We start from the raw sequence: 22897 nt of genomic DNA on the forward strand, positions 1-22897 counted from the left end.
GCACCGGAGAGCGAGAGACCATGCTTCTCGACGGGCAACGTGTGACTCACGGGACATATTGGTGGGGGACAGGTCAGAAATAAATCGTGTATTTCCAATTGTCGGGCACTCCTACCCGCTCCTCTATGTAGAATTTATGCCTGATCTGTAGGCGATCTAGGAGTCGTCTAGGAAAATTATAACTGTGCTAAAAAGAAGACACGAGAACGAAGTAAACAGGGCGATCGCAGACTTCGTTTTTGTGTCTCGTTTTTAGTGCAGTTATAGTTTTCCTAAATGGATTACCAACTAGCCCCATCTGCAATCGTCCTGCCCACTTCGTTCTCATGTCTCATTTTAGTGCAGTTATAAGTTTCCTAAATGTCTTACCAACTGGCCCCCCATCATACACTTTAGGAGTCATCTGCCGAACGGAGTCTCCGCCAGGCGATTTGTTAGGTGAGCCTCCCGGAGATCTTGGTAGGTGTTTACCACTCCCAAGGCAAGGAGTTTCGCATTGGAAGTAGTTATCGGAAGATGTAGGGCTCTCTTGCCGATTTCTTGGAGGGTGACTTCCAAAGAATCTTCATCATGCTTCTATAGGTGCAGGTACAAAGTCGCATACGAGATGCCATTAGTGACAAAAGATGTGCGGGACGAAGCGCATCGTTGCTTTTGAGACCTCCCCGCTTGTTGGAGACTCGGCGCACCATGTGGCCTACCTGCTCTTCAACCTTACGCACCTTAAGAAGTGCTGTATCGACCGTGCGGTGTTTGTTAATGTGGAATCCAAGGACACGGATCTAATGCACCTAGTTAATAGGTGCACTGTGCAGAGAAATGTTGATGGACGAGGTCTTGTTTGCCGACGGCCAAAGGTGCACAAATTTAGATTTCTGTGGGGAACACTACAGGCCGCCGTATGCCGCACATTCGTCTACTATATGGGCAGCAGTTTGCAGGTTGTCCTCTATGCTGCCGAGGTATCCCTCTGTGGCCCGCAGGGTAATGTCATTGGTATTATGCGCATGCTTTGCCTCATTGACAGCAGCCTAGCGGGCTGGGAGCTGCCCCACATTCTAAATTCTGCGGAGGATATCGCAGGCATAAAAAGGCCATGTTACTCTTCAGAGTGTTCTTCCACTTTCCCAAAACTAGAGGTAGAGTGAAAGTTATTTTCACTCTCCATAAAACGAGAGAGTGAATTTTTTTCTCTTCTTTTTCTTCTTGAGAGAGTGAAATGCCCATATATACTTTTTAGGCGTGAGAGAGTACAACGCGGTTATTCTGTTGTTCTTGATTACTTTTAGTTGTGTGGGCACACGACGAGTGATTAACACTGCCTAATAATCACACATACATTCAGTAAAACGTACTGTATTTAACTTTTGAGACGATCGAGATGATTAACAAGAAGAACAGCTTTTTTGGCGCACGCCAGTGGATTTCAGCGCACTTAGAGGCACTTGAATCTCTTAGTATCCAATTTTAGTCTTGGACCTCTGTAGTGAAATAAGCGAGTACTATCTCATTCAATCGGTCATGATCGAAACTCAACGCGAATAGCTATGACTTTTTTCTTATATGAATAATCATGTTTTTTCTTACGACCATCGCACACGGGCGATGGTGCTGTAAGCCTAAAGTACGGTACGGCTACAGTTAAGTATTGGGGCTTTAGTAGTAGAACGTGAATAAGAATGACCCATAATATATTTAAGAGAGTAAAATAACAACTAAATTGTTTAATGTACACTTCAGATGCGCGACGTTTCGTAGGCAGAAGTGACTAACCACTTAGTCAGAGTAAATGACGTTCATATAGTAGGTTGGGCAAATCTTTCTTTTTCTACGGTAATAAAAAAAATGTCTTCGGAGACGTTTGGACATCACGAATAACAAAATAAACGCAGTAAAGACGTTAGCTACAGTCCGGCAGGTTTTCAGAAGCATGGAGACACTCAAATATTCGCGTCTAAACAAAAAAATGCAGACATATTTTGAACAATATACTTATGACATAAAAAATAAATACACGTGCTCGTTTTTATTGTGGTGTAGTGGTTAGTCTGGCGGACTCGAAATTTGCAGTGTGTCTAGAGGTCAAAGGTTCAAGTCCCACACAAATATATTTTAACACATTTCTTTGTTGTTGTGTTTGTATTTAGCCATTTTTACGATCGCACATGAGGAAATCCGTCAAGAACAATTAAAATTCGCAGTTTCAGCCCAAGTTTCGCTATTTTTTTTCATGAGGTGTACTGTTACTCTCTTGGGTGGGGTCATGCTACTCTGCTTCGGGCAGCGTTATGTTACTATGTTGAGGGGGAGGGCTTTGGCGCGTTACGTGGGAATAGCTGAACTCTGCCTCAACAAGATGTGATTTACTCTGGAAAAGAGAGGGAAATATGGGACAAGAAAGTGCTCTCCCAAAGAGAGTGCCCAGCACTCTCTTAGTTTTTACAGTGCACAGCCAAGTAGGAAAGCAGAAGCCACAGCACAGTGCCTTGTGGTGTGCCTCACGTACCCACCGGATTGGGGACGTACTCCTGATCTTCGATGCGAATGTACGCAGATCAGTCAATAAGAAAGTTTTGGATGTAGTTCAAAGTGCGCTCGCCTCATTTGGTGGCACTTAGGTGGGCTAGGATGACTTCGTGCTTAAGGTCAAGTGCTAGAACGATCTTGCCGTTGTGGGGGTGTTCTACAAGACTAAGCACTTCGTGGTGTAGTTGTAGAAGTATGTCCTGTGAATATTTATTAGGCCTGAAGCCATACATGAATTCAGCGAAAATGTGGCGCTCTTCCAAGAAGGGAGAGAGACGATCCCTGACCACAGTTTCCATTAGCTTCCCTACACAAGAATCAAGAGAACGTCTTCTGACATTCTCAGTGTTGATTGGTTTCCCTAGCTTGTGAATATAGATTACTTGAGACGTTCAGCAGTCTAGTTGGAGGGGTGTTTTTCTGAACCAAATTGCATTAGTATATTCGAAAAGCGACCGGTGCACTCCATCTGGTATATTTGTTCAGATTTCGACAATTGATCTTGTGTTGTCCGGGAGCCGTACCTCATCTCATTTTGGCTAGAGCGACGCCAAGGTTGTGTAACTAGAAAGGAGCATCGAGTTTCCAGTTTTTCTGGCCTGTATTGCAATACGTGGAGGTTCGCGTATCCTGGTGGTGGTGGTGGTGGTAGTGGTTAGAATGAAGAGGAAAAAGGCCCCTAATTTCTGTCTGCCTTCAGGCGACACGGCGCAGTGCCTTATAGGGGTGGGGGGAAGGAGGGATGAAAAGAATAGAAGGAAAATAGACGGAGAAGAAGACAGCCAAGCGAGAGAAAAAAGAAGGAGATAGGAAAGTGGGGATCCGGTTGAAGCAGTCCAAGGGCGGGGCGCCACAATGCGAGAGCTGCACGGCTTCAGGAGACCGCGGAGGGCGAACCAGTCGGCGGGAGCTACGCTGAAGTCGGATATCGTGAGGGCACAACCGTCCAGCTTGAAATCCTGCGAGCGAATCCTGGTGAATCCTGGTGAGTGAAAAGATATTGGTCCCGTAGTGAGAGGCCTAGTTGTGTTGTGGAGCCATGGAAATAGGGAAAAGCTCTGTTCAGTTCTTATCCGTTCCGCCTCGTGTTTTTGCGGGATCAATCAGACTGCGGAAGAGTATTCATCTATTAAAGCAGGACATTTGCCTCCCGGCAGCGTTACAGCAATCCACTCAATATAAGTCGGCGAGCTGGGCAGCGTGCTCGGCCGCCTTTTGGGTGAGATCCAGTGTCCGCATACGAAGTTTGTGGTTGTGTTTCTGTCAACGCCATCTCTTTGTGAGGCCGCGATGGGCCTCCCGAAGATAAGGGAGATTGTTATCTACATACGAATGACAATCAGTGCGTCGTATTGTAGTCGTGAGCTTTTTCAGTGTTTGCAGCACACAGTGAGCCTACTGAAAATAACGTTCTGTAGGATCAGAGAGGCAGGTAAGGACTGCCGCAAGGCGTTCCAGTTGGGTAGCTTGGTAGGTGCGATGGGGCGTTTTAGGGGTCGTGCAAAACGTGCAGTGTTCAAAATGCAGTGGTCACTACTGAAGGTTTTCTTGGTATTAAACCAGACTGCATGTTCTCTTGTCTGCATGTCTACGTGGCAGGTGTCCCGGCTGAAAGAATCACCTACACGAGTTGGTTGCGCAGAGTCTGTGTGTAGAGTCCTGCCTAGTGTAGAACTTAGCTCCACAAGATTCCTTCTATGCACCTCTTCCTTGCGATAGTTCCAAAGCCTGCTAGGGGCGGGGAATTCATCCACTATCGAAAGGAGATCATGCTTTGCCAGCTTCAGTGCCCTGCTGAAAATGTCAGCGAATGTGATTTGTTTAGTTTATGTTTCCAATAGACATTGAGGATGTGCACCGGGGGGTCACTTCTGCACAGGGGAAGAACCAATACCATAGTGTGCGAGTACGGTATTCAAATGCCGTGGTCTACCTTTTGCGTAGTTGAGGTTTTGTGTACAAGAAGGCAGCTGAATGGGTCTCGATGAAAAGTCTTATAACCCGAAAGGCGCACGGCGTCGCCGTGCTCCTAAAGGATACCGACGACGCACAGGTGCTCAAACGTTTCAAGATAGAGGCGGAAATGGGCCCATTTGGCCCTATCTTTCAAGCCTCTACAGTTACATTGAATTATAGAGAGAAGCTGAGACTTTTCGGGTGGCGATGGGGAGCATTCATTAAGATGTGTCGCACTATTGAGAATTAGGGGTGGCTGGGAGGGGCTCTAGTCATACGTCAGCGTCCTGTGTAAGTAGGAGCTCGGAGTCCTCGGAGGTTACAGTGATGTCGATGGTGTGTGGAAACCTAAAGGGACGGTTAACGTCCTTCAGGGGACTAACGCTTCGGCTTCGTGAGTTTACGTTGTGGAGCCAAGTTTTAATCTTACTCATCACCTGTTGGTTGACTAACGCTTCGGCTTCGTGAGTTTACGTTGTGGAGCCAAGTTTTAATCTTACTCATCACCTGTTGGTTGACAGTGTTGGATTGAATTTCAATGCTGTTGCTTATAGTGGTGAGTTGTATCATCAAAGATGTCATGATAATTTCAATAGCCCGAAATCGCTGAAGTGTTAGTGGGCCCCAATACGAACGTGATGGCGCACATGGGCGTCAAATCTGGAGCAGCGACGGTAATATTGGTGAGGGGTGAGGCTGGGTAGACTGGTGCACTAGCTGTCTCCAAAGTGTGAATTAAGGCTTGAAGCTGTGCGTTCTGTGTCCGCAGCGCAGCAAGCACTTGTTTGAGCTCGAGTAATTTAACAGAGGAGCCAGGAAAGGAAGAGCAAGAGGAGGTGGGCTTCACCCCATTTTCTACCTGATGTTCTTTTCGTGGTCGGCCACCTGTGGGCGCCAGCATCAGTCAGAGGGGGAAAGTCTAACTTGAATCATGGGGCCACCTTGGTCAGGTATCTTTGATGACGTTTGCTGTAACGTGATGCTTTAGGTGGAGGTGGTGCCTCCGTTAGCAGGGTTCTTGGTGACTTGGTTGGTCACCAAGAACCCTGTCTTGGGTGTTGACCACTGCTTCGACAAGCTGTGGCTGCCATGAAGCCCGCCCGGCTGCTGCAGGAAGTGAAACCTCGCCTTGCAGGCCTGAGATTCGGTGAGGTCTTCCTCGCCACACACCAGGCACGATTACATCTGCCATCCCCTTCTCAGAGGCACCCATAACTTTACCACAATGACCACAGCGTCGTTCGGGTGGGGACGCAGCTCCACCCAGTGGTCCACCATCTTGCAGCGGTAGCGAGCAAGACTGCTACATTTGTATTTACGTACTGGTTTCACAACACTGTCGTAGCGCAAGAAACGTAGCGCACACCTGTCCTTGAAAGTTGTAAAGGCCAGTGAAGTTTCGCCAAGCTTTCTGATGAAAGCGATGCTTCCATAATGCCAGTGGATATTTGCTTCGAAGGAGGCAGAGGTCTCCTGCTCGTGCATCGTAATGACGGCACACAACGCTTCCCCGCTGACCTTGGCGGGGTCGATCATCGGTAGGGGACCCTGTGATGTCTCGAGCGGGAATTATAGTGAGAAAAGATTTGCAAAGTTGATGTGTCTGGTGGAGACAACGATGATATTTTGCGCCCATATAGATTACACACTGAAAGAATCGCTATAGGTTATGTTCACATATGAGGTTAACTTGACTAGTTCACTTGGTTAAAGGTAGCTTTGAGATCTGAGGCTTCAGCACGATGGTGAAGTTTTCCGCAGCAATGCAGGGCATAGCGGTAGGCCTACACGATACACGGGACTTCTTCTCGGGTGTATTGCTCGTGGACGTTTCCTTATTGGTAACCGAGCCCTTGGGAACTTTGGATTGTTGGCGACACTTGTTGAGGGCCCCCATGAGGAACAGTCCCTCATCAACGATATCTGATGGTAGAACGGAGCTTTCGCGCATTGACGTATAAGCTTTTTCTACGCGAACATCGTGGAATTATATCTACGCAAAATGGTGGCCGCCATACGTGGTTGCGACCGCGGAGAACTCCTGACGCAGTCAGCGTTCGGTTCAAGGCTCAATTCGAAGGAGGTCAGGTCAACAAGTGGGCATAAAATGCCCATCAGGATAAAAGAGGTGTCTTCTGGTGCAAAAGGATGTTGGAAAGACGTTATGTTCTATCTTGAGGAAGTGTAAAGCAGGGTTCTAGCAGTCCTCATGCAAAGAATGTGAGCCGATGTGACACGCCTCCACTCTCGTCGTGCGCCCGTAGCGTTCTTCGGTGCGTCGGTGGTAGCGGCGTCCACACGCTTACTGTGCATGATTGCGTGTCGTGTCTCGTGCTGGCCTAGGAAGTCACCCACAAAAATGTCGCTTCCCTCCTTCTCCCTCGCCTCGCAAGGCCGACGCAGGCAACATATGCTTGAAAATAAAATCGCAGCATATCCACGGAATGATTATGATGATTGGGGCGAAGTGTTCATCAGTCCGTCCATGTGTCCGTCCACCCGTGCTTCTGTCCATTCGTTCGTTCTTCCTTCCATACGTCCGATAGTGCGTCTGTCCATGCGACCGTCCGTCTGTTCGTGGGTCCGTACATGCATCCACTTGGGCGTTTTTGCCTTTGCCTTCCGTTCTATCCATCCGTCTGTGCTATCGTTCGTGCATTCGTCCGTCCGAGTGTCCACCTGTCTGTCTGTCTGCCTGGCTGTCTGTCAGTCCATCCTTCTGTCTGTCTGCCTGTCTGTCGTCTGTCTTTCTTTCTGTCCGTCATGTGCCTGAAAATCCGTCTTTCTGCATGTCTGTGTATCCTTCCTTCTGTCCGTCTATATAGTGAACACTCCAAGTACCTCGATTTCGCATCTTTTCATCATATATTAATCATGTACAAATATCGCCATCCAGCGGACATTCCAAGGACGGAACTAAAGGTCACTACTTACTACTACTACTACTAGTACTAATACTATTACTACTACTACTACTACTATTACTACTACTACATACATCGAGGCAGCTCGAGCTGCACAACTATTCACTGGCCACCCCTATATGTGGGCACTAGATCGCGCGTTAAGAATACAGTGAAGAACGTCTTTGGTTTCGCTTGACGTTGAAGGCAACCCTTCTTCATTCGATAAATAGAAACCATACAGACGAAATAACAAGCATTCTCAGACCATATCCGTTTACCCAAACATTCACCCGATACATCCACTGCTATGAGACGCAGTTACTCGAGCTCCCCCTGTGGAAAAATGCGGGCGGCATTTTTTTTTAATATGAGTGGCAAGGCTCGCAATTCATTGCACTCATATAGCTGTGGCTTTGTACATATTCACATACCGTAGCCAATTTATGTGTGTGTAAATCGCCATCGTACTGTGAAAATTATACATCATCATTATCATCATACCTTCAGGATGAGCCACATTTTTTTCCTCCCGACCATGGCAGCCGCATTTTTGACAGAGGTGAAAATGCTTTAGACCTGTGTGCGTAACTATTAAGGAAGGAAAATAGGAGGAAAAGAACGGCAGGGAGGTTTACCAGCCTATAGGCAGCCGGTTTGCTACCCTGCGCATGGAAGGGGGGAGAGATGAAAGATAGAAAGTAGAGAGGGAAGAGAGATAAACAAAGCACATTCGGCAGCACAAGTGCGTATGCTCAGTCATAGTCCAGTCTTGTCTTTCGTGGTGTGTGACATTGCTGTTACAGCTGCTTGTTCAAGTCCGTGTCGCGTAGGAATTTCAGCAGTGCTTTTGTTGCCTTCTGTTGCACTGTCTTCTCTCGGACACTTGACAGAATAGGGTCCACAGACATTTGGCTGTTGTTGATGCGCGCAAAAACAGACGCCAGTGACTGTCTCTGGATGTCATATGCGTAACTGTGGGTGCATGTTAAAGAACCCCAGGTGGTCGAAAATTCCGAAGCCCTACACTGCTGTGTCTCTCATAAATATATTTGGCTTTGGGTCGTTAAACTCTATTCATGTCGCGTAGGAATTTCAACAGTGCTTTTGTCGCCTTCTGTTGCAATGTCTTCTCTCGGGCACTTGACAGAATAGTGTCCACCCACATTTGGCTGTTGTTGATGCGCGCAAAACGGACGCCAGTGACTGTCTCTGGATGTCATATGTGTAACTATGGGTGTATGTTAAAGAACCCCAGGTGGTCGAAAATTCCGAAGCCCTACACTGCTGTGTCTCTCGTAAACAAATGGTTGTTTTGGGTCGTTAAACCCTATCAATTATTATTATTCTTTCTTTTCCAGAGTGCGGAATAAGCACCCATGAGCTGATTGTCAATGGAAGTTATGCTAAACCTAACCAATTCCCATGGATGGTATGACATATTTTGAACAAATGTTGTAGCTCTCACACAAAGCATTAACTCTAGCGTTCTGATTGTGTTCTACACTTCCATGGGTGAAGTCCACCAATGTGGATCAGTGGCTATGGTATCAGGCTGCTTACCTGAAGCTCACTGCTACGATCTCGGCCACGACAGTCGCACATAAAGGGAGCTTATATGCTCAGCCCCTTGTATTGTTCGGTGTGAGTGCACGCTACAAAACATCAGATCATCAAAACTTCCTGAGTCCTCCACTGCGGCATCTCTTAACATTTACCCATCTCTTAGCATTTTGCGCGCATGTAATTGCGACGGCCGCAACCGGTATCGCAACCAAGACTTCTTAGCCTGCAGCTCAAAACCTGAAACACTGAAATTGAACACTGTAAAACCACGGCCAACTTGGTTCTAACTGAAAAGTACATAACATCATCTCGATAGCATTTCACCGCAATAGGAAATTCGAAGAAAGGTTCAATCTTTCTAATTCAAGAAAAACCTCTTTTACAAGGGAGTCAGGAGGGGTGCATGAAATTATAGAAAGCCACCCTCTGCTAACCGCGTCCTTTCTCTGCCTTCTCACGAGGAGAAGGGAAGTCGTGGTTCCACGATAGAAAAGACCATTACATCTGCAATGCACAAAGCAGCACGGCTCAGTGCTATCGCGAGAGTAAGCGAAGAGAGAGATGAAATAACACGTTCGACAAATTAAGGCACAATACAGCGTGATGCTCCAGGAATATGACCAAGTGCAGTTCTCATCGGGGGCCGATGCTCCAATCACTTGAACACGCCTGCAGTTCCGACCATATACTTTCATATTATTGCGCCCTAGGGAAATCTAGCGCTAGCGTAGGGGAAAACAATATTGAAAAGCGCTTCGGCCCGCATGCAAATGATGGCTATTATGCGTATTAGCCTAAGTTTCAATCTTTCAGGTCAATAAGGCCTGGAGTCTTCTCGTCACCAGGTGAACATTAGATAATTTAGCAAGCGCCCCGCCGCGGTGGTCTAGTGGCTGAAATACTCGCCTGCTGACCTGCAGGTCGCAAGATAAAATCCCGACTACGACGACTGCAGTTTAGATGGATGCGAAAACGATGTAGTCCCGTGTGCTGAGATTCGGGTGCACGTTAAATAACACCAGGTATTCAAAATTTCTGCAGCCATTTAATGCCTAGTCTCTCCTAATAATACGGTGGGTTTGGGAAGTTAAGCCCCACAAATCAATCATCAAATTCAGCAAGTGTTAAGCGGTTGCACTTCATCATCCTTACCCTTTTAGGCACTTAGTATTCACGAGCCACTTTTAATAACATGAAAGTGTGTTATTCAGGGATCCACCAATGCTTCAGTGATGTATTTTTGTCACTGATATGACCTTATTGAAATGAATGCTAAGGAATCGGAAAGGAAAAAATCCGCAATCCCGTGTACCTTGGGAATCGACGTTCTGCGGAGCATTCCAAAGAAAGGTGAGCGTGTTGTAATTTTTTTGTGTGAGATACGTTATGAAATAACGCCAAATATGTGTACAAATATTTTCCTCACAAATATATGTTGACCAGTTGTAGATGTTCATGTACCTAGTTTTTTGCCACTGCGAAACGATGCCAACCGGGACATGAGTATAAGCAACACCAGAAGCGACAAACTGATTTAAATATTTAGGGCTCACGACGAAGGTAGCTCTGCACACTGCTACATAAAACAACATCACAGCATGACACCTAACTACAATCGACGATAACCCATTGTCAAGGCAGTATCATACTTATGTAATGCTAAATACAAAACAGTGTAAATACTAAATACAAGACAGTCACACATACCCGCCCACGGGTATGTGGCACTGTCTGGCGAGAAGTGTTTGACGACGTAGGCTACGGCATTGTGACATCATTCATGTCTTAACCAGCGCGTCATATTAATCAAACCATCTTGCTCTCCCGTACAAATTTAGGTTCGCGCGAAGTCAAGGGGGTGACCACGAGCACCCAAACGTAAGCCGCTAAATGGGTAGATAGAGAGATGGATAGATCGATACGTGAATAGACTCTAATAGTGCTTGCTGTACGCAAATAAATGCTTCACATATAAACATTTCACGTATATATAAAAGCGCCCGCGCACTACCACGTCAAGTCCGAGGCAAATCCACCACACACCACAAACTCTTCTTGTATGTCTCATACATGCTCTGGCATGGTGAACTGGCTAACTTCTCTGTCCTTCCTCCTTCCTCTTCCTCCTCGAGCATAGAGCTCCCTGTTTGAGGGTGAAGGTGGGGTAGTGTGCTGCCGCCCTCTGTGAGTGGTGCAGGAAAGTAATGTGGCATGGAACTTACTAGCGCTGAAAGAATACGATTTGGTGACGACGCACTTAAAACATGGACTCTCGGATTTGTGATCTTGCCGCCCATAGTTAATATATATCGATACTGGCGAAAAACACTTATGTTCTTTGCCTTTCGCTTCGGGCAAGCGTGTGCTGTCACGGCTCGATGTGGCAAAAGCACAGCTTCCACATTCATCAACCGCATTCCTCCACCATGTATGGCTTGAGTGCTATAGCACTCACTAATAAAACTCCAGCAATAAGCGCTGTAGGAAGACAAATGTGTCCATGGGTCAATGTCATGCCTCTGCGGCGACTGCATTTCCGATGGAGGTGGAAATGTGGTAGGCCCGTGTGCTCAGATTTGGGTGCACGGTAAAGAATTCCAAGTGGTAGAAATTTACGGAGCCCTCCACTATGGCGTTTCTCACAATCATATGGTGGTTTTGGGACGGTAAACCCCACATATCAATGAATCAATAAATGTCGTGCCTGGGTGGAGTGAGACAGAGGTGGGCGTTCATGACTCCAGCAACGAACCTGCCTCTTGTGTTGGTGAATCGCAGTGTGGTAGTGAGGTATTGAACGCATGAGCACAATATCTTCCATAATATTTTACTCCTATACTAAAGAGCGCACACCGCACCGTTTCTCTCCTTAATTGGTGACGCTTTGAAGTGCTTATCTAGTACTAGACTAACGCTTGTTTATGCTATCTTCTACGGCATTCAGGATGCTCTGTGTTTCCCGTAAGTGTTAGCAACTTCAGCAACCACAATGGCTAGATAATGATTATGGGCGTTAGTCATCGCGATGGACATGTGCCACTAGTCGTCAGCTTGGGTGCATCGACGTCGAACCGTGCTATAGCTGCGAAAGAGCAATATACACTGTAGTTGCACTAGCTCTCACGTATCCCTACGAAAATGTTTGATTGATATGTGGGGTGTAACGTCCCAAAAGCACCATATGATTATGAGAGACACCGTAGAGGAGAGTTCCGTAAATTTCGACCACCAGGGATTCTTTAATGTGCCTCAAAATCCGAGCACATGGGCATAGTGTGTTTTCGCCTCCATGAAAAATGCACCGCCGCAGCCAAGATTCGATCCCACGACCTTTGGATCAGCAGCCGAGTACCATAGAGACTGGACCACCGTGGCGGGGCATTGCTACAAAATAATCGCTACTTACAAAACACAACAACAAAAAATACAGCCATTATATTGTCATAAACAAAAGCAATGCCCCCAAAACACAGGCAAGATACAAATGCGCTAGAACCTGCAAGCACGAATTCTGGGTAAATCCACGAGATAGGCATGGTGCGCATGGTGCTTGAACAATTAAAGCTACACAGTGGTTGCTTAAATTGTACAAATATAGGGCAATGTAGAAAACGCTATAGTTTCGACGGATCACATGACACTGCCGCAATGAGCCTTTCCTGATACCTATCTCTCACTCTCTACCTAAATTTACAGTCTAAATGGTCAAATTGCGCATACGGCAATGAATGATTATCAGATGCCACCAACGGTGGTGAAGTTGCAAACTTTGATTCTCACGTTGCGCTATTACCTGGTTTGACCATCTAGGTCATGTATCGTCGAGAGACAGAGAAATTGCGAATGAATCACCGTAAAAACTTTTATACATTCCAGGTCACGTAAAACTGTCTGCAAAATAAGTCGGGACATGTGAACGACGACCGCTATCTGATAAAATTTCATCCCCGCGCCATCTGACGTGGTGAGCACGTATGCGCGTCCTTTCATTTTTACAACCATTTCGTTTTACTCACTCGCAGCGGACTAAAAGTTTACAAGTAGCATTTCGCACTAGGCATCGCTTGCTTCGATCCGTGGATAGAGTGACTCAGTGCGCACTCCGCTGCTTCTCAGATACTCACCACTAGGCCGCTAAAAATGTACGCAACAGCTTTGCCAGCAAGAGAATATGTGCCGCAGATAGTCTGTGTGGTGGGAATGTGCCACATAAATTGGGTAAATTTCACTACACACAGCTTCCCCTAAATGAGGAACGGCTGAATAAAGGGCATGTTCCCACAGTCACACCACCATCAAGTGATACTCTTCAGAAGAGGTGGTGGCGATACTACCACATCAAAGCCTAACAAAGAGTGTTTAATAAATAGCAGTAATACAACACATCTGACAGACTTCTGAAATTGGAGGACGCTTCAGCTCCACCTTCAAGAGTAGGCGTTCAATGATATAGCTTTGAAACACCCAGTGTTACACACACAGTTCTTCGTTTTCTCACGGCATGATTGAGGCATGCACCGAGAAGCAAAGGAGGCTGTTCGGAAGCCTATGCGCACGAAGTCCGTTCACGCTATCGCGATCTACTCTTGAAGGCGTAGTTCGAGCGTCCTCCTATTTTCCAAGTGGATGCGAACGAGTGCATCGAGGCACTCTAATCTTGACGCGCTCACAGATAGGAACTTTACTCACGACAGGATCACAGCGAAGGTTAAATGTACGCGGCTCACTTCACAGACCACCCAGAGCAGCGTTTAACGCGCTAGTGCTGACAGCTCCTATCCCAGAAACTTCGGTGTCGGTGTCAACACAAGCATCGTCGGTAGAGCGCAAAAAAACCGGCGTTGTCCGCGAGCGAGAACACAGGGCAGATGTAAATAAATAAATGACTACTAACTAATATCACTCCTCGTTGGGATCAAATCAACGCGTTTTATGTGGCAAAAAAGGAGTTCGGTGTTACTCGAACAAGCGTTCTTTTCTTCAAGGCATGAGTAAAGGAGAAACAAAATGATGTTTGCGGCAACAGTTGGCCACTGAGAAAAGCGATGCTATTTTTTTTTATTCAGGCCGTAGCGAGCCGTACACCCTTCACCGCTACCACGCCCTTGTTGAATGGAGCGCGTCATAGATCGAAGAAAGCAACGCCTGGTGCACAACGCTACATGTAATCACTTGGTCCGCTGCATGAAAGTAAAAAGATATGAATGTGATATTCATAGGACGCCTATGCACAGTCATCTCGTCAGATGGTGCGGCGATGCAGTTTTATCAGATCGCGGTCGTCCCTTGCACGTCCTGACTTATTTTGCAGAAAGGTGTACATATTTTACACCATGCAAATGTGGCAATAACCATGAAATCAAGTCAACCCGTTTTTTTTTTGGTATTTTATAGCACCTAGATCTACTGAAGGACCTCTCAAACATTTAAGTGTTTGGGCTGTTTACGATGAGTGCTCACTGCCTTTATTTATACTAAAAAAAGCCTTCAAACCACGCCTTTCTTTTTTCGTTGTACATTACAATAAAGTTTATTGACAGATGGTCATTTTTCCTACTTCTCCCTACTCTCCTTTTCCCTTATTAGCTCTTTTCAAGCCATGTGACACGCTTTCACAAAGACAAACCACATGAAAACGAAATATATCACCCTTCTTTGTTATATGTGTTGCATCGTCTTCTCGGTACCGCAGGCGTCGCAAAGAGCCTTCTCGTGCGTGCCTATTGGAAATGGATAGGCCTTCGTGAAATGCTCTCATAGTCATAAGTACCAGAGCAGAGGGGCCTCTCTTTAGCGGAGTTCACTTGGTATTTGATATCGCCGCAACGCATTTAGGAGGTGTTGCCGATAGTTTTGGCAGCCTGAAGCATTTTATGTTGAGTGAATATGTCTTGCGATTCTTTGAAGCATGGCCGCAGCATCAGACCTTGAACGATACTCGCCACGTTGTACGGAGACGATCACTTTCACGCACTCTCATTCATCTTACGACAGAACGATCACACTAGAAGTTATTATGCAATGTCATCTTGAAAAATCAACGAGAATTCAAGCAAACGAGGCATGCTGAAACTCTCAAGGACGACAAATGTGCGTAAATGTCAGTGGTCTGTGACTCCAGACACTGCCTGAAACAGGCACTCATCTGCGCTGTGACGTCATGTGTGTGCGTGTGTGCTCCCCCAATCTTCCTTTGATTACTCTTCTTTCAATCCCCCCGATCCTTTGCCTCCGCGTATGGTTAGGATACCAGTTGCGCCAAAGCAGTCAGCATCCCTGTCTTTCCTCTCACTCGTTTTGCCTTATACCATCATTGTTCTTTTATTTATTCAAACTCTAGTTTCCATTCACAACTGACACTCTCGGCTGGATTTCGCAGCCGGCATCGGTGGAGGCGTCATTATCATGCTCCGTATATGTATATGTATCTATAGGTATGAAAACGCCAGAAAGAAAAAAATCAGATAAAATATCTCCGGCATGCGGAATCGATCGTGCGATTTCCACATTGTGAACGCGAGGTGTTACCACTGAGCCACTGTGGGGTACTTCCTTGGACGTTGAAACGGCAAGCTATTTATATCTACCACTTACCGCTGTTGGGAAGCGTCTCAGGGGGGAACTATCGTGTTTCCAACATCATCAGCAAGATTGCCCAGTGAGCACACGGCGGCTCTCATCTCTCAAGCGTACTTTGGCCCGCGTAGAGAATAAGGAGGTGTACACTCAATCGCGTGCTTTTATCTAGCAGTGGGGAGGTTCGTACGTCCCGTACGTGTTTTGTAGCAGCTAGCGGGCGCACAAAGGTGACTGCAATCATTGAACATCCCCCGTTTGCGAAAAGGGCGTGGTTTTCAGACAGAGTGAAGTAACACCCGAGACGCTTATTCGCATCCATTTATACCTGTGAGTACGTTTGATGCATCAGTTGTGCGTGAGAGAAGCGGGCACGTTTCGCTCTGTTTGCCGTTCTGCGCATGACCTTCAATTTGTTGCTATTGCAGTCATTGATTTGCCTTTGTGGTAAAATTGTGACTTTTTACTATAAAGACTACTGCAATCAACTGCTGCAAGCGACTGTTTGTTATAGGTGCGTCAAGTCGGTGTACATCGCTGAACAATTCGTTCCATGTGCAGGGCTCGTTCCACACAAAAATTTCATGCTAATTGAGGCCGAGGTTTTCTGGTGTTCCTAGCCAGCAACTGTTAATTTGTCAAAGTCCGGAACCAAATGCAATCTCTTTTCACAAGACGTCACTGCTTCATTTTCACATTTGCCCTCATAGCAAAACATATTTTTGTCCGGACTCAGCCAGCCAAGATAGGGGCGTGCACTGCGAAGAAACTTTGCCCCCCTTCCTTCCACCTTCCCTCATGTACAACCCTGCGCACGTCCATTTGCATTTATATATAGACATGCAAAGTGAGAACAACTGAGTGAGGTGAGGCCCCACCTAACCCCCCCCCCCCCCCTTACGAGTGACCCGTCATCTCACACACAAATATAATGGTGGTTCGTCGTGCTCTTTTTCGCTTTTCAGGTGTTCCTCGTAGTGCACAACAGGAAGGGCCAGAGCTTCCAATGTGGAGGAACCATCCTAACCCAGCGCCACATTCTCACCGCGGCGCATTGCATCTATCCGTGAGTAAGCTTAATCTCAACTGCATTGGAAGCAAAGCAACGACCATGTGGCTACAAAGGGCATACGGCGATATGTCTGGGCAAGAAGAAGCTATTGTGAACCCCTTATGCTACCGCTGATTCCATATTCAAAACATTTTACAACACCGTGATTGCGACCAGCTTGCAAATGAAAACCAACAAAAGAGAGCTATACGTTAATGACGTAACCAGATGCTTAATCAGGTTATCATATACGTACCTGAATTTCTTAGCGAACTTCGGCGACCTTGATTGTATCCATATATATATATATATATTGTCACGCGCTTAGAGCTGGAACGAACGTACAAAGGGACGCGACTGTCCAAAATCTCAGAGACAAAGAAGGACGTCTCCGCTGGCACGGGTTGCTCGTCTTCGTCTTCCTCGTTCACCGGCACAGAACTGACCCACTGTTCACTGGCACAGAACACCAGGTGGCATTACTCCTCTTCCCAAGAGAGCATCGGCCCGATGCTCAAACAAAAGTGTGCACAGCAGTGGGTCGAAGTAGGTAACATAAAAAAACATTAAACAATATAATGCACGAGAGAAAATGCGTCCTGGGCCCGGCAATCGGAAATAAACGGCATTTACTGTTCACATGAAGAGTTCACTGGCACAAGAAGAAAATTCGCATCACCGCGTAAAGTATGGTTTTAGGCGGACTACGTGTACAGTCTCTGGGCGTGATAACCTGCGCTGGGATGATGGCGAGCCTCCGTCTGGAACCACTTCGTAGTTCACGTCGCTCACACGTCTGAGTACTTTGTAAGGTCCAAAGTACTTCCTCAAGAGTTTCTCACTGAGACCTCGCCGCCTAATGGGTGTCCAAACCCAAACTTGGTCACCAGGTTCATAATTAACTTCTCGATGGTGGGTGTTGTACCGCCGCGCATCTGCGCACTGTTGAGTTCAGATGTGCACACGGGCCAGTTGACTTGCTTTCTCAGCGCCCTGAATGTACTCATTGATGTCGGGGGCTAATTGGTCGAGCTTGTCGATGTCCTCATATGGAATCATGGCGTCCAGCATAGTTCTAACATCTCGACCATAAACGAGCCGGAATGGTGTGAAGCGTGTAGTTTCCTGCGTTGCAGTGTTATACGCAAATGTTACATACGGCAGGATGTCGTCCCACGTTTTGTGCTGCACATCCACGTACATAGAGATCATGTCAGCTAGCGTTTTGTTTAGCCTTTCTGTTAAACCATCACTCTGAGGGTGATACGCAGTGGTCTTTCGATGGGTTGTGTAACTCAACCTGAAGATATCAAGATATCATCCAAGAGTTTCGCTGTGAATGATGTCCCTCGATCAGTGATGACATGTGACGGGGCGCCATGTGGTAGCACACTTTGATGCATAAAAAAACTGGCAACTTCAGATGCGGTCCCTCGTGGCAACACCTTCGTCTCAGCGTAACGCGTCAAACAATCGGTTGTGACAATAATCCATTTGTTGCCAGAAGAAGACAAAGGAAACGGGCGTAGGAGGTCCATCCCCACTTGTTCAAATGGTGTACGTGGTGGATCGATCGGTTGTAGATGGCCTGCAGGCTTTAAATGTGGTGTCTTGTGACGCTGGCATTCACGGCATCCCTTCACGTAGCATTTGACACAGGCAGACATTTTAGGCCAGCAGTACAGTTGTCGCACCCGATCCATAGTTTTCGAGTAGCCCAGATGGCCAGACGTGGGCTCGTCTTGGCAAGCTAATAAGATGTCATCGCGGAGGGCTTCAGGCACGACGAAAAGACGAGATCTGTCACCAGCACCGGCGTTCCTTTTGTATAAGACGCCATTTCGTAGGCAAAATGATGGCAACGTTCGCAACATCGGAGGAGGAATGGGCGCAGTGCCACCTTCTAAATGATATATAATGGTGGATCTCTAATGGATCTGTAATGGTGGAGGTGCTGGGTACCCAGCACCTCCACCAGTTGTCACGTGCTAAGAGCTCGAACGAAAGTACAAAGGGTCGCGACTGTCCAAAATCTCAGAGACAAAGAAGGACGTCTCCGCTGGTACGGGTTGCTCGTCTTCGTCTTCCTCGTTCACCGGCACAGAACTGATCCACTGTTTACTGGCACAGAACACCAGGTGGCAATATATATATATATATATATATATATATATATATATATGTGTGTGTGTGTGTGTGTGTGAGATATAACAAAGAGTAATGCCAAGGAATGTACAGGGGAAGCTATTAGAACCAATGGAATGTAAATAAGAAGAAAGAAAAGTGGATGAAAAAATAACCAACCGTGAGCAGGAATCGAACCTACGACCTTCGAATAATGCGTTTGATGCTCTGAACACCCCTGAACACGAAAAAACAAGGCCTTAGGTATACACTTTATTGCCTTATATATATATATATATATATATATATATATATATATATATATATATATATATAAGGGAAACAAGTGTTTACTTAAGGGCTCGTTTTTCTGTGTTCTACACAATATTAATCATATCTAACAGACAATAATGCCAAGAAAAGTATAGGAGAAGATATTAAACCAAATTGTAATGTAAACATGAAGAAAGAAAAGTGGGTGAAAAGATAACTTGCCGTGCGCAGGATTCGAGCCTGCGACTTTCAAATGGCGCGTTCGATGCTCTACCACTGAGCTACCACAACAGCTATCCGCCCAGCCACTTTGTTGGTTTTATACGCGAATTCAACGTGGGAGTGTCAGTCAGTGCAACCAGCCGCCATGGCGGCGAGTGTGGCACACTCTTTTGAGCCTGTTTGGCGTCACGTAGCACGTGAACTAATTACGAGTGGGCAGCTGACCAATAGTCCCTCGTATACAACCTGAAGGCACTAAGTCTGCCAGTACGAGACCCTCGTTGATGAAGTAAGGAAAGAAGTGTTAACTTAAGGGCTCATTTTTCTGCGTTCTACACAATATTATTGATATTTAACAGACAATAATGCCAAGGAAAGTATAGAGGAAGATATTAGACCAAATTGTAATGTAAATATGAAGAAAGAAAAGTGGGTGAAAAGATAACTTGCCATGGGCAGGATCCGACTACCAGACTACCGCCCTATATATATATATATATATATATATATATATACAAAATTGGCTTGAGCGGAAAACATGCGAAAACTTTTATTAATCCTATGTTTCTGCCGGGGTCCGGCCTTCATCATTGAATATATATATATATATATATATATATATCTGTCTGCCATCTATGTGGCCCTTTACGAGTTTTCGATAATGCTATCAATACAAATGTTGGTATGCCTTAACATGACTGTATGACGAGCATAAGTGACTAGTCATAACATGAAAATCATGACATGTCGGCATATTTGTCATTATTTACATTTCATGGTTTTGCTGCTCTTGTGGTAGTTTTGTTCACATGACGTGTTGAAAACTGATGTGGTATGATATGACTGCATGGAGAACACAAGCGACAGACCCTAGCATGAAAATCATGACATGCGTGTCATCTAACAACTTGACTAAATGCCACCCTTATGATGCGCTCGCGGCGGTTTCATTAGCTTCACATATACCAAGTTTGGTAATAGGACGTTAATAAATGAGGAAGGTATGTGACTGGTGCTAACATGATAATCATTAAATGCGTGTCATGTGACAACATGACTACATGCTACGCTTATGATGCGCTCACGGCCCTTTCGCTAGCTTCACAAGTGCCAAATTTGGTATTACGCTACGCGAACCGACCACATAGGTAAATGATACGTCTAAGAATCATAATCATGACATGCGTGTCATGTAACATGACTACATGCCACACTCATGATGCGCTCATGGCCATTTCTCTAACTTCACATGCACCAAACTAAGTGTTACGTGACACGAACGGACGACATAGGTAAATGACACATCCAAACGTGATAATCACGACAGGCGTGTCATGTAACAACATGACTACATGCAACAATTATTATGCGCTCGTGGCTGTTTCACTAGCTTCACATATGCCAAATTTGGTATTACGTGACGTCAATGAATGATGAAGCTATGTGACTGGTGCAAACATGATAATCATGAGATTCGTGTCATGTGAGAGCATGACTATATGCCACAGTGAAGGCGTCAATACATTTCGACGTGTCGTGGTGCACTTCCTCGCCTGCGTTCATCACGTCACGTCACGCCAGGCGCTGGTCCTGTCATATACTCGTTGGCACGCGCCAGGTTGCGTTGCTTTGACACACGCGCATTTCAGCGCGTCTGGTGTTTTTTCGTCACGAAAAGAGAGAGACGCAGTAATGTCTGGGTGACATTTGTTGCACGTAATGGTGTGTACCTACTACATAACACGTTTTCTTTCATTCTAAAGTCTAACAGGTAAAAAAAAGCGTTGATCAAGTTTTAGGTTTTATCGGTAATAATATAAGCTTTTTATCTGCACGTTCAAGTCACCTACAGTCTTTTTTCCTGAGAACCTATTTCGACTGAAATGTGTTACCACATTGCAGAACTCTCAGTTTCCCTTTGTCGTTTCTGGCACACTTTTTCAATGTGACTGAATTGGTCAACGTTCTATTTGATTAGCACACACAGACAATTTATTCCAGCCTTCAACAAAAAAAAGGAAATTATTTCTTTTCGCTTGTCTTGCAGTAACGGCTTAGTAGCTGTGGGAGCTGAGGCCTACTATGGAAACATCCACAAAAGACATGGCAAAAGGCTCCGGGTGACGAAGGTGATCCCCCATGCTAAGTACAATGAGAAATCCTTCTCACACGACATCGCCGTATTTGTGGTACGTCACAGTTTAGTCCTAAGCATGCCAAGTGTGTTTTACCCTAAGCTTTTGCTGGAAGAACGCACATCGCACAGTTTGTTGTCTCATTTTGTGCTCTCATGTCTACGCACTCAGAGCGCATTCAGCTAAGTACTTATTGCGTGAATAGTACTAATAGTATACAGAACAGTAGGCTACATGCGCAGAGCTTCGTTAATCAGCATAGGGCAACTCCAGACAAAATAAAATAGCATGCTTGTTATCAACGAGCAAATTCTGTCATATTTTATTATGTATTTGGTATTATTGATCGTGCAAGCAATTGAATTGTCCCTGCGCACACGCAAAGGTGCAACAGGTGTCATGATGTCACGGCCAGATCATAAGGCTACACGGTGGCCGCTAGGATTGCCAGTTTATAGGCTTGAATTGTCGCAAAAACTTTTCTAATACACACAATACGTAGCCTACACGTTCGTCGTCCAGCCGGAAGTTATAAATCACAGTTCATGGAAGTACTCTGCGCAGAACACACGGGTCTGTGTCTCTCTTTTCTTCATCCCCGTGTGGCGTGTGTTTCGTGCAAAGTGCTTCTATGAATTGCTTCCAACTAGCTCGTCCAGCAGTTTTTCCTCATAAATAACACATTGCAGAACACCGTGGATGTGTTAGCACTCTGGGCTTTCGAGAAACAGCATGATGTATTATACAGCAACGTGGTGGGGGGAACGAGGCCTGCCATTGGAGATAAAGGCGCTTCAGTCGTTGCGATGTGAAGGTTCGGATTACATGATCTCACGTTAGTCTGGCGAATAGAAGTTGATGGTAGAACAGCCAGCTTGTAACCGTGATTTCGTGATGTTTTCTTTTTGAACACTGGCACTTTGCTCTGACGTAATTTCTATGAATATCTAGAGACCACGAAACGTGAGAAAACGCTGCGTAAATTATCAGTAGCATGATTCCGCTAGGTGGAGTAGGACGGTAAGGACGTGATCACATCGCACTCCGCTATTTGAAACGCTTTCAAGCGGAAAGTTCATTCAAGCCTACTTAAAGAGCTCTTCATCTTTTTCGTGAAGTTGCAAGGAATTGACGGACAACAGAATCTGAGACCTTAACCGGCTTCACAGAAAAGTAACAACATTAGAAGACATGACGTGCACGAATGCCACTCGCCGCTATAGCGGCTTCAGTCGGCAGCACCGGGATGTTAAAACGTACGGGGTTTGGCCTGTTGGCGTCTACTGGCTCACAACAAGACTTGACTTTCTCCGACATTTTCTAAACCAGTCAAAAACCAATTGTGAGTGCCACTTTACCTCCTTTTTGGACTATATGTCTTGTGCAGAAAAAAATGGTGGTTGTCTCATTCTCCTGTTTCTACTGAGCATGCCTGCATAAGGACGCCTAGCAATTCTTCGTCTACATAAACCTCGACGAAGACCTTCCAGGCGCATCTCGGGTGCCGTAAAATAAACCGAATGACGCGAGTAGCTTCTCGTCAAATGTGGATCCAAGTAACGATG

General features: G+C 45.9%; 1 protein-coding gene across 7 annotated transcripts in view; it reads left to right on the forward strand.

Moving 5' to 3' along the window:
• The window catches only part of LOC119165248 (venom protease), a 112047-nt gene that overhangs the window by 73481 nt on the left and 15669 nt on the right, over positions 1-22897 (forward strand). For 5 of the 7 annotated variants that reach the window (XM_075871243.1, XM_075871248.1, XM_075871244.1 and 2 more), the window contains 2 exons: positions 16493-16593; positions 21245-21386. In XM_075871243.1, the coding sequence (XP_075727358.1) occupies positions 16493-16593; positions 21245-21386 (243 nt within the window). Of the gene's footprint in view, positions 1-8746; positions 8818-16492; positions 16594-21244; positions 21387-22897 lie in introns of all 7 variants that reach the window. The other 2 variants (XM_075871246.1, XM_075871247.1) reach the window with 2 other exon arrangements.

This window comes from Rhipicephalus microplus, chromosome 8 (assembly GCF_043290135.1).
Source record: "Rhipicephalus microplus isolate Deutch F79 chromosome 8, USDA_Rmic, whole genome shotgun sequence".
In the NCBI taxonomy this organism is placed as follows: Eukaryota; Metazoa; Arthropoda; class Arachnida; order Ixodida; family Ixodidae; genus Rhipicephalus; species Rhipicephalus microplus.